We start from the raw sequence: 15,936 nt of genomic DNA on the forward strand, positions 1-15,936 counted from the left end.
TTCAGGTGCTCTGGCATATTGGTCTGACTTCTCTGAATGTCCTGGCTCTGCAAGAGAAGAATTCTGCTGCACATGGAAAAGTTTATCTATCCATCTGATATTCCCAATCACCTAACCTTGTTGTTCTCAAAATGGACAGTGCCAAAAATGCAACTCTCAAGAAACTGTTGTCTGCCTTGAGTACATATTCCAAACAAAGCAAAAAGACCTGGTTTAAGTACAACAGAGACCAGGGTTAAAAATTCCTAAATATTTTCCTTCATTCTCCTGGCAATGTGAGGCACGTTTCCACACATGCATCCCTGTTTCCTCGTCTGTAAGACAGGATGGTATCAGTCCAGAAATGTTAAGAAGCCCATGCCACTACCTTCTTTAGTCTTAATGAGAACACATGACACAGGGGAGCTGCTTGACCCACACAGTCCCAAACTTCCCAAAGCCTCACCTGCTGATGATACTTTTCATCTGGCTGTCCTTCTCCTCCTGTTGCCTGCGCAGTCTCTCCTCACTGTCTTCCAGCCTAGACTTGTACTCCATCAGTAGCTTCTGCATTTGCTGCTCTTGCACCAGGAGGCGCCGCTCATACTCCTCCAGCCGTCGACTTGACACCTTCAGGCGCTCCTTCAGCTTTGCTATCTCTTGTTCATACTGCAGATGGAAAGAAGGAAAGAATCAGATGCAGAGGAAAAAAGGAAAAGATCAGATCATTATAATCTGCTGCTGCTGTTCAGAGGACGTGTTTTTTCCATGAAAAATAAATTGATAGAAGTAAAGGGAATGATAAGCAAGCAACTGTGGGTAACCACAGGCAAGGAGCATGCAGGCTCCCGCTGAAGGCATTAAGCTGTTCACACACTATAGGATGTCATTCTGTAGCACAATTTAAGCGGTCAAAGGGCTCTGAAATGGCTCCACAGCCCTGACCGCTAACATACCCAGTTACTCCAGACTCATGCAGTTCCCAGACAGAAGCTAACAGTGCTCAACTGGGGTGACCCAATTTACAAAACAAGCTGGTATAGGACCCAAATAACTCATTCTTCAGTTCCTAATCAAGGCATGAAACCATGTGTGAAGAGAGAGCAAATCATTCACTACAGAATAGAGCCTGTGAGTTTACCTGGCTGAGGTTTTGTTGCTCTACTTACTGCCTGTATGGACAATCACTTCTGCAATAGTTCAATGGATCTCAACATATTCCACTTTTTTTTGGGTTCATTTACCTTTCGTAACAATCATGTGTTCCTATTTCTTGTCCACCAAATGTCCTCCTCCTCACTTCCTGCCTTCTCAAAATACCAAACCTCTTATGAAACTTCATCACCATAGCAGCGTATAGATGTAACTGTATTTGGAAAAATAGTATCTACTCCTGGATATAAATATGCTTAAAAAAGAAAAGATCATGGATGTTTCTGTGTAGCCCAGAAACACTGTACTACCTAGATGACAGGCATTTGGCTCAGGCAAAGCCCAACGTAAAATTTTAATGCAACTACTGATGATGACTGAATTGCATTTTACATAGCTTTGTACAATCACTTAGCATATCCTCAGCTATACTCAGTTGCGTTAACAATCATTATTTTTTTTTAAATGGAGTTTAAAGATCACTAAAGTGCTTTGCAAGCATAGCAAAATGGCAGTATGCTGTAGCTATAGTGTTGTCATAAAAAGTAATGACTTGAACAGGATCTAATATACTTAGGCGGTGTGACTCACAATGCACTTAAGTGCCAAATGCCAGCCTGTAGCATACAAACTCTCAGCTGTGTCAGTTTGCACCCATTTGACATGCTACAGCCTGTATGTGGGCTAATCTACTATATGGAATACTGTATTACAGTTAAGTGTGACAGCAAGTACAGCAGGAAGTTATGACAATACAACCTGTGTTTGAAAGCATGACTGTCACAGCAGCTCCTGAAAGCCATTCTGAACTTAGCTGTAAGGTGCACAGGACTCAGTGGCAGCCCTTGAGCTGGCTGCATACAGAATAAAATCTACCTTCTCAGCATGCTTGACTTCATCTGGATTCTGCTCTGTGTCTTCCTCTACTTCTTCATACTGCCCATTATTGAGAACCCACGCAGCTGTCCTTTCCACTGGTGACATTGTGGCAGAGTCCACAGGTGACTGAACCTGTAGCAGAGATACCTGTAAGCATTTTTCAGGGAAATCACATTCAAATCAGCTCTAAAATACAGTTTATTTGGAGGAGAAAAATTACCACGAACCTGTCAGTCTCAAAGAATCCCCCAGATCTCTCCTGCAGAGATACTGCATCCTCCCTTGACTTTGGGAGTACTTACTTGAGCCTCTCTAAAACCAATGAACTTTAGAAATTTTTCTGCCTAAGTTAGTTTCTCCCTGGAAAAGTTCTTGTTTCCAAATCCTGTTCACACCCACCCTCTACCAGATTTTCAGTAGAGCTTTCTCAACCTGTGATTTCTCTCACAAAGAAAACAGAGTGACAAAGCTTCACTTGCAGCCTGTTCAGGTAAGCCAGATTGGTTTCTTCGGAGTACAGAGGAGCTTGACTTGGGAGCAGCTTTCTCAGCCAGGCTTGGCAATAGAGCATGACTTGGATATGAGACAGCACAGCAGTACTTAAAGTGGCAAAGAGGTGTAACATTATCACTGTAGTGCCTATCAGATTTAGATGGTCTGTTGCAGCATATACACCCCGACAAGGCTGGGAAAGGAAGTCAGGGCCAGTAGTGCTTACTAGAACTGTAAAACATCATCAGAGGCTACCCTTTTTAAGGGAATGTGAAAAAGCAAGCCAAGAAAAGAAAAAAGGCACTCTGCCTGGCTGGGGAAAATATGGCTTGCTATAAATTCCAAGCAATTTTCATGGACAAAGACAAGTTTATAAGCACAGGAATTAGCATAATTATCCCTGAAAGAACAACACTGTCTTAACTTTTGAGAAATGTGAAAGATCAACTTCCCTCGCCCCAACTATAGCTTCTTTTTGTGCTCAAGCAGCTCTTCAGCTCACTGCTTCATTTCAGTATTATACCAAAGTGAAACATATTCCCTGGCAGAGGGATTTGAAGTCTCAGGAGCTCTGTACGGGAGTAACAGCTTCTTTACATGACTAGGCAAGGGATCATGTCAACCTCAATTTTTGTTTCTCGTGTTCATGAGGACAGGGCTGGTGCATGCTGTGTATACTCTATGCCAGCTCTGGCCAGAGACTCTGCTTGCAATGGCTCAGCTATCCTGAGCAGTGATGAAGACTCCAGCACTGGAAGAATCCTCAGGAAGAATGGGTATAAAGGCAACGGAAAGGAGTAGAAATTAGGCAAAAATCCCTAGATTTGGCAGAGACCTTTTCTGTAGGAGGAAGCCTTCGGTGCAGAAAGGCTAATAGCCACTTCCAAGTGCAGTGTGACAGCCTGGCAAAGTTCCTTAGATTTTTTTTACGGTATTTGCTGTCAGGCAGGCATAGCAAGGGAGACTGTGAAGTGTGTGTGGCCCTGCCACGGGCCATTCTTGAAGGTAAATACTTTGGCTCCGGGAATTTGCTGGAGGAATTAGGAACAGCTATGGATGAACAGTGTCATTGTTCACTGGAGTTACAGAGGACTAAGATAGCAGAAGGGTGACTATAACCTTCATCACCAGCCTTCTAACGGACTGATCAGTAGCAAACCTTGCCAAACTACATTGCAAGCTGTAGGACAGAATATTTTCAGCAGCCAAATTCTGAAAGCCTACGAAGACCAAGTGGATTGCAAGCACTTCACATGCTAATGGGTTATGAGTTATACTCTAATAAAGGGCAAAAAAAAGAAGAGCCGGCTAGGAAAATGTATTAATTCCCCTCTATGCCGCTCTTCCAGAGGAACACACTGGCATTTCTATTCCCACCTACCTACTAAATGGAAATGGAAGGCAAAAAGTGACCTCTCCCAGCAAACAAAGGGCCTAGCTCTATATTCAGAAACAAATGGGACTTGTAGAGAACAGAGTCTAATAATTATAACGCCCACAAAGCATGCCTAGAAAGAACATGCCCAACTTCACTTTTTTCTTTTTCTTTTAAAAATAAGAACAAAATTCCACAACACAATTTGCAATTAAAAGGATGCAATAGAATTCGCCTCAAAAAAATTTTGGCCACTCCATTTGGTATACTTCAAGACATTTCTCAAGGGTGTGGGGAAGTAAAGAACAAATTGATTCATCTGAATAAAGTAGGAGCAAGTACTCTAATGAATCCAGTGGAAATAATTAGTATGGAAAGTAGAGTGGAAAAATAAGTGAAAGCACATTGCCTGTAAGAGAGAGGAAGAAGACTGCCCTAAAGCCAGTCATAGTCAGAGGCATCTATAAAGCCGAATGTAGAAAGTAGCTAGAGGACAGTCACTGTGTTGCTAAGCAAGCAAAGGTAACTGATTTACTGGGAGGCAGTTGGGTAAGCAGCAATCTAAGATGAGCAGAGCCAGAGGTCTGCAAACAGCTGAGTGCTTCTTGTTCATACACACAGTGCAGGAGCCAACCAAGTAAGGTGTATGCACAAAGACTGGAGACATGCCACCTGTACTTTCCCCTCTTTATCCTAACACCTTCGATGTAAAGCCTTCTTTGTGAATTTGTGTAGACACTTCCCACAAGAAGCCCTGAGGAATGACACCAGCTCCCTGAGGATTTTGGCTAGGACACTGCACAGAACCATACAATCAGACTCATCAGATCATTTAATACAGGTTTACACTGGATGCCTGAGAAATGCAAAGGAGTTTATCCTTCAAATTTATCCTTGTTACTCGCCTAAAAAACTCCTACCACCTCCACACTAGGCTTAGTTGTATTCAAAATACTTTACTTATCAACCCCTCTATACTCAAAAACACAGGCTCCAAAGGACACAAACATATGCACTTCAAATAATGTGCAATTACTTTTTTCAGTATTACTAACTTGGCATAATAAGCTTTGCTTTGTGATTCAGTGTTATCTGTTCTCCTTGTACTTTAATGAACTTGAGGTATCAAAGTAATTTTGAAGCCCTGGGTTCCCAGGCATCATCATCCAGATTCTCCTCCTTACATCTGTAACATTCTGGACTTCGCCAGGAAAGCTACACCAACAGTGATACCAGTAAAATCTTTGGCAGATGAGGAGCTCAGGCTGGCAACTAAGTTCTTCTGCCAGCTTTAGGTTACAAGTGTTTCCCCTGCATAATCATGTCTTCACCAGAGGTTTTGCCATCAGGGCTACATCAGCAAGGAGGATCATAACCTCCTACTGCTTGCGGATATACCTTCTCCAACAGCATGGTGCCGTCCCAACCACAGGGGCTGCAATTTTCTGGAGTGGAAGTCCTCGCTCATGCCTGTCTGCAGATTAGCGTCCTTCATAGAAGGTCTTGTGGAAAGCAGGAGCTTAAAAAACTTCCTTCTGTACTTAGGTTAATCAAACATGACCATGCTTACCCTCACAGTGACCAGGAAGAAAACACTTAACCCCGAGGAACAGCATGGGTGGCGTCTTCAAGAGCCTCACTTTGCCCAGCTGATAAGTCTGAATGCACTTACATGACATTCCTAAAAACAACCACCTTCCCTTAGACCTACAGACCGAGACATTTTCTACCTTTGCTGTAATACCAAGCATTTAAACATGCACTTTCTATTTAACAGTAAACTAATTCAGGAAAAGATTTTCATACACTCACAACAGGAATTTTTTTTTTAAAGGTAAAGGAATGTTGGCTTTTTGACAGGAAAATCTTGATTTACAATTGCCCATGAAGAACTGATAAAGTGCTTCAGGAGTCGGTACATATAAGCACTGCTTTCCAGCAAGTGTTTGCGTTATTCATAGTTTGGGGTGATTAATGCAAAAGAAGTACTTATTTGGGAACCAGCAATAGATTGTTGCATTATGGAGAAACACAGATTTCTCCACACTTAAGATAACTGTACTTACTTATTATTTTGGCAGCAGCTTATGATATTTTCTCTTTGTTTATTTCTCTGGTTTTACGTAACTATCTTTTAAATTAGCACCACAGGGCAAATGCAGTCTCACGTGGCAACTTTAGCTACAATTTAGAACAAAGCTTCTTCTATTTGTTTTATTCAGGGAAATTTCCAAGTTTTGTTTCTTTCAGCAGGCAATGGAAAACTTTATTTTTTCTTTTTAATATTTAGTACAAAAGCATCCAAAAATAACAGGTAGGCTAGGCTTGCCAAGCTTGTAAGAGTAACAAAGCATGACTATTCCATACACTTGCTACTGGCCACTGACTTAAAAGTGCCAGTACTCTTGATTCAACTCAATTCAACTCAAAGGTCAAAAGCTTCAAAGCTTGATGCACCAATCGGCTAAACATCAAAGCAGAAAGAACATGGAAAAAGGCTTTCCTTACCTGCTGTGTTTGTTGCCTCTGAATTGCCCTCACCTTTGGGACAGGGCTCTCTCTAGAGGATGAGGACTGCTGCCGGGACCGGCTCCCATTCTGAATGGGTTCAGTCACCATGGCCCCGGACACTGCTGACATGCTGCCCGTGCTCCGCAGGGAAGCACTGTGCGGCAAGGACTGCGGTGCTTTGGCCCTGGCACCCAGTCCGGCTTGGTCCATTTTGCGGATCTGTGCTTGGCTGCTGCTGTTCTGGCGGGGCAGTGCGATGGGGACGTGTTTGTCTGGGACCGTGTGGCGCCGAGAGAAGTCCTCGCTCTGCGTGCTGCGCCTGGTGAAGTCCTCCATGCTGCTGTTGCTGGGTCCGCTAAGTTTGAAGTCTTCACTGTTGCTTCGGCTCTGGGAGCTGGCAGTGCTCAGGTTCTCCAAGCTGGAGTCCACAGAGGCCTTCGGCATTGGTGGGGTTGGGTTGTTGAGATGGTAAACTGGGTTCTGGAACGACAGAGGCTGGAGGCTGCCCTGTTGGTTCAAAGCCGGGTGCAGAGGCCTTCTCACCTGGGGAGCACTCTGGGGTGTGCTCTGAGTTTCCCACAGCTGTTTGATGTTTGCCACCTGTGTGACAGAGAGCTGGCTGCCAGCTAAGCGCAAAGGCACATCGTGCATAACAGAAGCATGGTCAGTGTGAGCCGTGTGAGGGTCTTGGAGGTCCATGAGAGAGATGCTACGTCCATTGGGCAAGATGCTTTCCCTTTCATCCTTATCTGAGTAAGTCATGCTCTGGGTGGATGCCTGCTGAACCAACAGTAAGGTCTTGCCCCTAAAATATCCATCGACATTTTCCTGGGTTGGAGACTTCAGCTTATGCAAGTCACTGTGAAGCAGAATGGAATTTGGTTAATTTTTAAGCAGACAAGACCCTTAAAGATCTGTCCCAGAGAAGTCTTTCCACCTCATTTAACCTCCCCCCCATCTGAAAGCTTCAAGGAACCAGATTTCCTTTTATGAGCTCTTTGTGTTCAAGTCAGAACACACTCTTCCTTAATTACCACTTATCTTTGAAAATTACATTTGATTCAAGAAGTGCTTCATCTTCATTTTTTTACAGGTGAAATGCAAACCATTCCCATCAAATCCTCCCCCCTTAGACACTTCTGTCTTCAGCAAGACTTCAGAGCAGTTCAGATCGCATTTAACCCTTTACCAGCATTATGTATTGCTGGGGTCTGAAAATTCAACAGGAGTTGCGTGCAGGTACCTGCAGACCTAGATGTAAGCTCAGAAGGCAGACATTTCCATGTAACAAAACTGGCTCTTATACCTGACAAAACTAGCCCTCATATCTCAGACAGAAACTACTCTAAGACCACAGTATCAAAGCTCTTTAGTAGTTCTGTCATGTCACAGCTTTTTGCTTCGGATGAACAGCTATTACAGTATGTAGAATACGGCACTGAACAGAGGAGGGACTACTTTTGCTGTTCGCCTCATAACAAGTTCCACCTACAGCCCATGTTTTTTATTAGCAGTAAATAAGTGGTCTGATCACCAGAAGGAAAGACTGTGGCTGACTATGCATCCGGACACTAAGACTAGCAGTAAATTGCAAAACTGTGTTTTAGCAGCTGAAGTCATTGACACCCGCAGACATGTTTGAGTCCTGAGTAAGCGAAAAGCCTCAGGTCTCTAGTGCCACCTTTTGTTACTCTTATTGGGACTGTGTATTCCCTGTGACAGAGGCCCAAGCTCCCCTTTCCCACAGCTGGCCTGGGCAGACAGCTCAGCTGATGAAGCACTCAACCCTTAACAGGCTTAATAACCCCCTTATCCCACATCTTCCCTTGAGCTCTGGATGTTACATACCCATCAGTGGGGTCCTCAAATATCTTCTGAAGCCCTGAGGAGAGACTGCCACTGACATTTGGACTAGAGCTGTGCTCAGTGAAACGCCTCAGCTGCTGCTGTATTGGCGTAGGGTTGGTCATTGATTTGGTGATATCAGCAAGAATACGAGGAAGAGGTCCCAGTTTTGCCACGGTCGCCTGTAGGAAGGAATTTTCACCCTAATTGGACAACAAGCACCGCGACATCCGCCAGTTTTTGATAACGATGCACAGAGGCGGAGGGGTGGAGGTGGAAGGAAGGAGGGTGGGTGGTTGTGTGCGGGTGTGGCAGGACCGTAATGCAGTGTTACGGAGCAGCGTAACCACGGCGACGAGATGGATGGAGGAGACGAAACGGGGTGCAGCAGACATTGAGGAAAGAAAAGGAAATAGAAAAGAAATTAGGATTGACCCCCAAAAATAAAAATCATGCTCAATAAAACAAAACTATTGCCATTCCAATGCAAAACTATCATGCAAAGCAAATTAAGTCCAGGATGGGTGAGGTCAAAGTGAAAACTATGGTATCTATTCATTAAAGTGCATTCAAAGACTACACATTGAGCTAGTTGGGGGGCTTTCCAGGCAAAGGATGTCATGTGGTAAAGGAAATGCATGCCAACAGACAAAGGGATGCGGCATTCAGGTGGATCATGAGAGAATTGCGAGGGTTGAGGGAGATGGAGAGAAAGGAAAAGTTTTCATTTTGTAAGCTTTTTGCTTTTGGCATCCTACACTGATGCCACCTTCAGTAGCACCCTGTTATCAACAATTAAGGCATTCTTCCTACCTAAAAGTGAAAAATAACTGCATGAAAACATCAATGTTCCTCATCCCAACATTATCATATCAGCCTGGAATTATATGTGTAGCTTCTGGTTCGATTACATGTTAGCTCATTGTTGGCCAGGCCTAGGATAGGAGCAGCTGACCTTCCAGCAAGGAAGTCTGCTCATTCAGGCTCTGTATCTTTCTCCCCTCTTTGGGTCACTGCTGGTTATTTCATCTACAGGGCATCTTCAGGCTCTTGGGACTGCAGGAACAAGGGAAAAGTGCTGGAGATTTAGAAAAAAGCAAAGCTCTGCTACAAAGACAATATTCTTTTCAAAGATATCCTTATTTTTCCTGTAAGCTGGTATTCAGATAGTTTGGCTCCAAAGAAAGGTCTCTTTGCGACACTTTCACATAGCACTTCTTCTGTGTCTATTAAAATCTCTGAGGTGACTTCTCTCATCATTTCCCAGTCATTACCTACAGTAAAGCAGTATTGCATGTAACTTTACCCCTCAATTCTCTTTTTAGCAAACCACTATACCAGCTCCCAAAGGACTGTTAGGATAGATCCATGCATCTAATCTACAAGAAAGGGCAAAGCAGATCTGCTTTGACAGTTTATCCAGGCCTGGCTCCTCCATCTTTTTGCAGCCCAAGACATTTAGGACTGTTGCATTCAGAGAGCAGCTCACAGTAAGTAACACCAAGTCTGAAGATCCATTTGCAGTTCTAAAGACTGGAGCTGGGTTTGTCTTCACCTGATGCCTGAGCAGCTTAGAGGGAGATGGCAGTATGCCCTGCACTGTGGGTTTACCCCACTTTGTAGAAAACGGGGGATGATCTGGTCTTTTGAGTGCTCACTTTGCTTGTTTTCCTAAGGCTGCTGAACTGTCTTTACAGCTGACTTTGCTGCCTACGACGTTATGAATATACACTGTGTGTATGTAGGAGGGAAATGGAAAAACAAGAACATAAATTGTTATCAAACTAAGATTAACTAAGGTTAATATATATTGCCTTTTTGAGTCAAGGACATTTCAATTTACTCTGATGCAAAAAACTCACTTTTTTTTTGTTTTCTGTCTTAAATGATGTACTGTGAGAAAATAGATACCCAACAAATAACTGCTGGCAAACCTCAATGCAATAAAAATATTAAGAGTACATTGCCATTCACCTCACCTCTCCAGTTTCAAAAGAAAGAATAACATAAATGGAATATGGACAAAATAATGCAACCTCTAAAAGGTGAAAATGGAACAGTTCCAAGCACTTGTAAAAAATAATGACTCACAGCTCAGATTTTCTGGGTCTTATCAACTACCTTTGCTATCTAAGGTTTTAATGGTTTTGAATCCTGCAAAGTTAAGGAAGAACAAACGACTGCCATTTCTCCTTCTATAGCTAAATGGAAGCAATGTTTATTGTTGGTGGTATCTACTGCAATCAGCAGAACAGAATCTGGACAATGTATATGACCCCAGCACAATGGCAGAAAGCATCTTGCTTTTGTTACAGGATGAAACTGAGAGTAGATCCAGGTTTTTACATGACATCCTCTTGTATAATAAAAGCTAATCTGAAGACTACAGAAATGAGAACATCACAGTAGACTTTGAATCAGGTCTTTCATGAAAACAGTCTGCCTGGCCAACACATTACTCCATCAGAGCTGGGCAAAGTAGTGTCTAGTGTGCAGCAAAGCACCTCCATTAGCATCAAAAAGGGCACTGCAATATTTTCATTTTCTGTCCAAACACCCTCCCTTTTTTTCCAGCTCACTTATGAGAAAGGACTGGCTGCTTAGTGAATTCCAGGTCTACTTTTAAGTGCTGCCCTCTCCACACTGAACACCCAACCTTCCTTAAGGTGCTGCAAACTGCACTTACTGCTGAAGCCCAACCACTTCACATGCCCAGATCTGAAATCATGGAAAGAACAATTGTGAAATACCACTGTCAAACATTCCTCTCAAAAGCAATTCTCCCAAAAGCAGGTTTCAGCTGCTCCCTTGATGTTTCCTAGTGTTTACTGTTGCTACGATACAATTGCCAGATTCACCCTCCTGGGCCTCCAGCCTGCTTTACCTTATCAAGCTGGGACACAACTTCCCATAGGAGGGAATGCAAAACTGAGAGCTCTCTGCCCAGGTCGATGTAGCCCTCAAATCCAGGCATGTTTGAGATGGTATCTGGATTAGAGATCTCCAGGAGAAAACGCTTCATTCCTCCCCACTCATGTTCCAAAAAGTCATTCATAAAGGCCATATATTCTTCCTTATTACCAAACCTGCAAGAAAACAGGGGATGGGGGCAAACCCCAGTCAATAATCTCAACACCAAATACAGAGTAGAAGTTCTTACAGTCAATTACTTTAATGCTTAACTTTAAACCTGCATTTCCAAAGATTTGTGCTGGGAGACAAAAACAATAACAACAAAAAAAAACCCAAACAGGACAATTTAAGAGTTTCACTGCTTTCTTTGACTTACTTAAATACTAATAATTCAGTGTTCATACTATGATCAAGGACTCAACAAATCCCTCCCCCCCTCCCTCTCACCCTCTCTCTTCTCCCTTTTCTGCATCTCTTCCCCTTTAAGAGAAATGCCATCCCCTTTGTATCATTCAGATAGGAATTTTAGAGGAAGAAAGGAGGAAAACCGTGATCCTTGGTGGGAACAGGCTTTTTTTTCTTTTGAAATAGCATACACACTGACATGCTAATGCATGACTCTTCCTGGTCTTATACTGTGTCCCCTTTACTGAATTCAACACAGCTCAAATCTGCATGTGAAAAGGAGAATTTATCTAGCTCAACACTGAGGTGTCTCAAGGGGAACAGTGATCATATATAAGTGAGAAGTTTCCTCCTTCTCTAAAGCTGACTTCAGTTTGCCAGAGAATCAGCTGCCTGCAAACATGACTACCAAGCAGGGCTCTTCTTGCTCCATAGTAACCTGCAGGGACTTGCACCCCTAGAGGCACAGATTTCAGTTTTACTGCCACCACTTACTTAGCAAAGTTGGCAAGATTCTGAATGACTTTAGCAATAAGTGTGAGTGTGCGAGATGTCCGGTCATCAGGATACTCCTGCATGAGGCTGAAAAGGCTGGGGGACATGATAGCGGGGCACAGGAAGCGAAGGAAGAGAGAGGCACTGATCAGGCGTTCACTGATGTCCTGCTTGCCCCTGCTCAGGCACTGCTGCTTCCAAGATGCAAATACCTCCTTCAGCTCACGAGGAAACACGCTAGAAAACAATAAACCAGGAAATAAAATTGCATGGGCAGTGAGATGCAAAAATTTGAACTGCTGACCAATCACCTGCAATAATTATCTGTGAACTCTTCCCTCTCTTCCCCCCCCCCCCCCCCCCAGGGTAGGAAATGTCATTAGGCATCTATTCTTAGATTCCCATTTAATCCGATAGTACTTAAGTACTCTTTAAAGCATGCCTTGCTCATACATGTTAAGTGAAGCCATTTTCAGACACACTGGTTTGCGAGTTAAGAACTTATCCATTGCTACCATGGAACAAACAGGGTGTGAGAACATTAAAAACACACTGAACTGAAGTCGTCTCTCTAACTGAATTTCTTGTTTTGCTTGTCAAAATCTCTCCCAATATTTCACATGTGCTTCATTCTGAAGCAGAAAGGCCCTTCTTTCACTGCTACTCAGAAACACAGATTAATAGAAATCTCTCTGCCAACATTTCCTCCCTGTGATTTCCTGTTCAATTCTACAGATTTAAATGGTCTAAAAGGTTTTTATACACATCAAAACTTTCAACTTTTTATTCCAAGTTCAAGCTAAGCTGTTATCTTCTCACTTTATTCCCTTCATATTGAGTCACAGCTCAGTATGTGTTCCCTTGGCAGAGTATTTCAGCAGATGCTCCTGACAGGTACGGTGTGTTGGACTGGAATACCTCAGTTTGGGCAAAAGATCCACCTGCAACATGGTGTCACACATAGTAAGGCAGTCAGGAAAGGAAACTAAGTCAGTCTCAGAAGATAGATGGGTGTATGCTATTTTCCGTACTGCTGTTTTCTTGTCTTCAGAGGAGGAACAGGCACTCTCTAAGCAAATGACCTAATGGGGGAAAAGGGGAGGGAAGATGCCTCACCAGTAAGAATTGATAATCTTGCAGAAAGCCAGCTCACAACACATTTTCAGGTTGCTCTGATGATCTGTTAATTCACTGGATGAACATTTGCTGGGATCCACTTCACAGTTTTCATCTGACTCATACAAAGCCTTGATAAATTCCCCTGGACAAAGGGAAGAGGATGACAAACCAGGGTAGTTACATGAAAAGCCTTCTTGACACACCTTACTTATGTCTTTCCTTGGCAACTGCCTCTTCTGTTCCCTATGTCTGCAATACAGCCTCCAGACACCAGATGTTGGGGATACAACTCCTTCCAGGTCTTTTAGAACAGAGCACTTGATGTGCCAGTTTAGATGGCTGGTGCCCATGGGAGTTTGGACTCCCGTGCCCTCGCTGGCCTCAAATATAGGTACAGTATCAGGACGGCTTTGCTTACAAACCCTGCAGACACTTCACTTGTAGCCTAAAGAACAGGATTTGACTTTGTATTCAAATTGTATTACCAACTATAAAATTATCCACAGTCTTAGAAACAACGCTGTGCTATTCATCTTCATAATTTCCACAGGAAATGCACTTGACAATGATATTTATTTTTATTATTTCTAAATTTACATTTTCTTTAATTTTTTAAAAATGTCACATTGCTGTTGAATAAGAGTAATACTCAAGTGCTAGGTAGATACATCTAATTTTCTCAACCTCTTATTAACACCTTACAACATTTTTATAGCCTGCATCTTTCAAAATCCTTTGAATTTCTGTTATCCTTTTCTTACAGCATCAGAACAGAAACTGGACATACATAAAAACAGATGAAGTTTCCTTTGACATACTGGTTTTTCTCTTACATATTAGCACACCAAGTGATTTTTAAACTGTTGTTCACTAAGAAAAACTATTCATTCTCTTAATGATTCAATGTCTTTTAAGTTCATCTCCTCAGATGATCTTGCTGGCTCTGAGCTAACACCACAAGGCTTGTTTGTGCAAAAGGGTTTTTTGTCTTTGTTTTCATAAAAACCCTTAAACACCTCCCAACCCCCTCCCCAAATCTCAAGTCAGCAGTGTTCTTGCAAGCAAAGCAGGCAGCACATCTTCTTAAGCTTTTCTTTTTTTTGGTGGGGTCCAAAAAAAATTTCTGCTGAGAGTATCTAGAAGATTTATTTGCAAAACTCTCACTTCTATTGAGCCAATTCTGCTTTAACTGCTCTTTACTGAATAATTTTTTTTCCGTTAACATATTTGAAACTTAATCTTTCTGGTCTACAAGATCCAGGCTTCATCACATACTAAGATGTACTTACAGATGTATTAAATAGCTAACACCAAGCGTAATGTTAATCCTTTCAAAGCACACGGCATCTGAGCAAAATGACATTTAAAACCTGACAATGAATTAGATGTATATTGTCATAAGCAACCTTGCCCTGAGCTACAGACAGCTGGATGACCTTAGGGGGATTTTCCATCTCTCATGTCTATGATTTACAGTCTTATCACTCAGCACTAAATGATATATATTAGAAGTCATTAGTTTTAAAATATTTTTATGTAATTACTGCACATTAAGGGGCTTGCAGTCAAATGTAATATACTGGTCCCACAGCTGATTGTTCAGTCTGCTGCAAAGCACAGCACAAAGTAATATGCTGCTCATTTCTCCACACCAGGTGAGAGCCCAGGACTGTGACTTATGCTCAGTGGTTCCACCCATGAGAATAAAACAACCAGAAGAGGCTCATTACACTTAAGAAATGGCCAAAATGAGCATAATCACAGACTTCACTATCCTGACCCCTGGAGCACTAATTTAGCCAACTATCTCCTTGATGACTTGCCAGTGTCTGGGATTGCTGAGGACAAGCAAGACTGCTGGGAAAGCAAGCTGCCTTTTTTTTTTTCTTTTTGTGAAAGGATGTGGTGTGGGACTTGGCTTTGGCCTGATCTTGTTTTCCTTGTATCAATTTCCAAAGCTTTCTTCATCCAAAAAAACAACAGGGGGATGGGTGGCTCATTGTGCAATCATGGGTAACAAAGATTGTGTGGATTAGTGAAATATATGCCTCACATTCATAACCCTTTCTGAAATCTTCACCTAACTGCATTGCACATAACACCAGACTCACTCCTGACACCACAACACTAAGTATTTGTCTCATTTTCTGCTGTTAAACTATGTGTCAAAAATCTGTTTTTTAAGCCTGTTCATATATCAGATGGAACAATCAGCACTGCCCACAAATAAACTGCAGTATTACAGCACTTCATCCCAACTAGAGACATAGAAGAAAGTTACCCAGAAAAACATAACATGGGGATACAGCAATTAAGTGGGACTCAGCTGTATCAAATCCAGTTTGCCTTGCCTTGAATACTACTTCTGCAGGCACCAAAGAGTACCTTCCTGTGTGTAGGAAGGGCATCAAGAGTAAGACAGCATGTATTTTGCCATATGGATGCTAAACACCTGGCTGAGTGCTGAGGCAGTTTCTTCCCATCCCACATTCCTAGATGCACAAGGCTTCGGTCATGTTGCAGACAGTTCAGGGTTAGCCACTGCAATGCACAGAGGTGACAGGCACCTTCTTACCTAGTGCATCATGAAGATACTTCTGCCCTACCAACTTCAGGTATTCCTCAATAGCTTTGGTAGCAAGTGTGTTCTCCCTGAAGATCAAGACATCATGCTCCCCACAACGATCTACCTCAGACATCACCAAATCCGTCAAGAAGTCCTGAAGGAAAAGGTCAAATGGCAAGAGGTTATTTTAAACATATTTGGTCAT

At 42.6% G+C, this 15,936-nt stretch overlaps 1 protein-coding gene across 14 annotated transcripts in view; it reads right to left on the bottom strand.

Annotated features, from left to right (window-relative positions):
- RASAL2 (RAS protein activator like 2) overlaps nt 1–15,936 on the bottom strand; it is a 185,577-nt gene that overhangs the window by 10,004 nt on the left and 159,637 nt on the right. For 9 of the 14 annotated variants that reach the window (XM_062602286.1, XM_062602290.1, XM_062602281.1 and 6 more), the window contains 8 exons: nt 15,741–15,885; nt 13,163–13,307; nt 12,047–12,283; nt 11,118–11,319; nt 8,237–8,436; nt 6,386–7,247; nt 2,008–2,157; nt 446–648 (listed from right to left, as the gene is read on the bottom strand). In XM_062602286.1, coding sequence (XP_062458270.1) covers nt 446–648; nt 2,008–2,157; nt 6,386–7,247; nt 8,237–8,436; nt 11,118–11,319; nt 12,047–12,283; nt 13,163–13,307; nt 15,741–15,885 — 2,144 coding nt within the window. The remainder of the gene's footprint in view (nt 1–445; nt 649–2,007; nt 2,158–6,385; nt 7,248–8,236; nt 8,437–11,117; nt 11,320–12,046; nt 12,284–13,162; nt 13,308–15,740; nt 15,886–15,936) is intronic. The other 5 variants (XM_062602288.1, XM_062602283.1, XM_062602285.1 and 2 more) reach the window with 3 other exon arrangements.

Source organism: Pezoporus occidentalis, unplaced genomic scaffold, assembly GCF_034315485.1.
Source record: "Pezoporus occidentalis ecotype Australia unplaced genomic scaffold, CSIRO_AGI_Poc_V1 ctg76, whole genome shotgun sequence".
Taxonomy (NCBI): domain Eukaryota; kingdom Metazoa; phylum Chordata; class Aves; order Psittaciformes; family Psittacidae; genus Pezoporus; species Pezoporus occidentalis.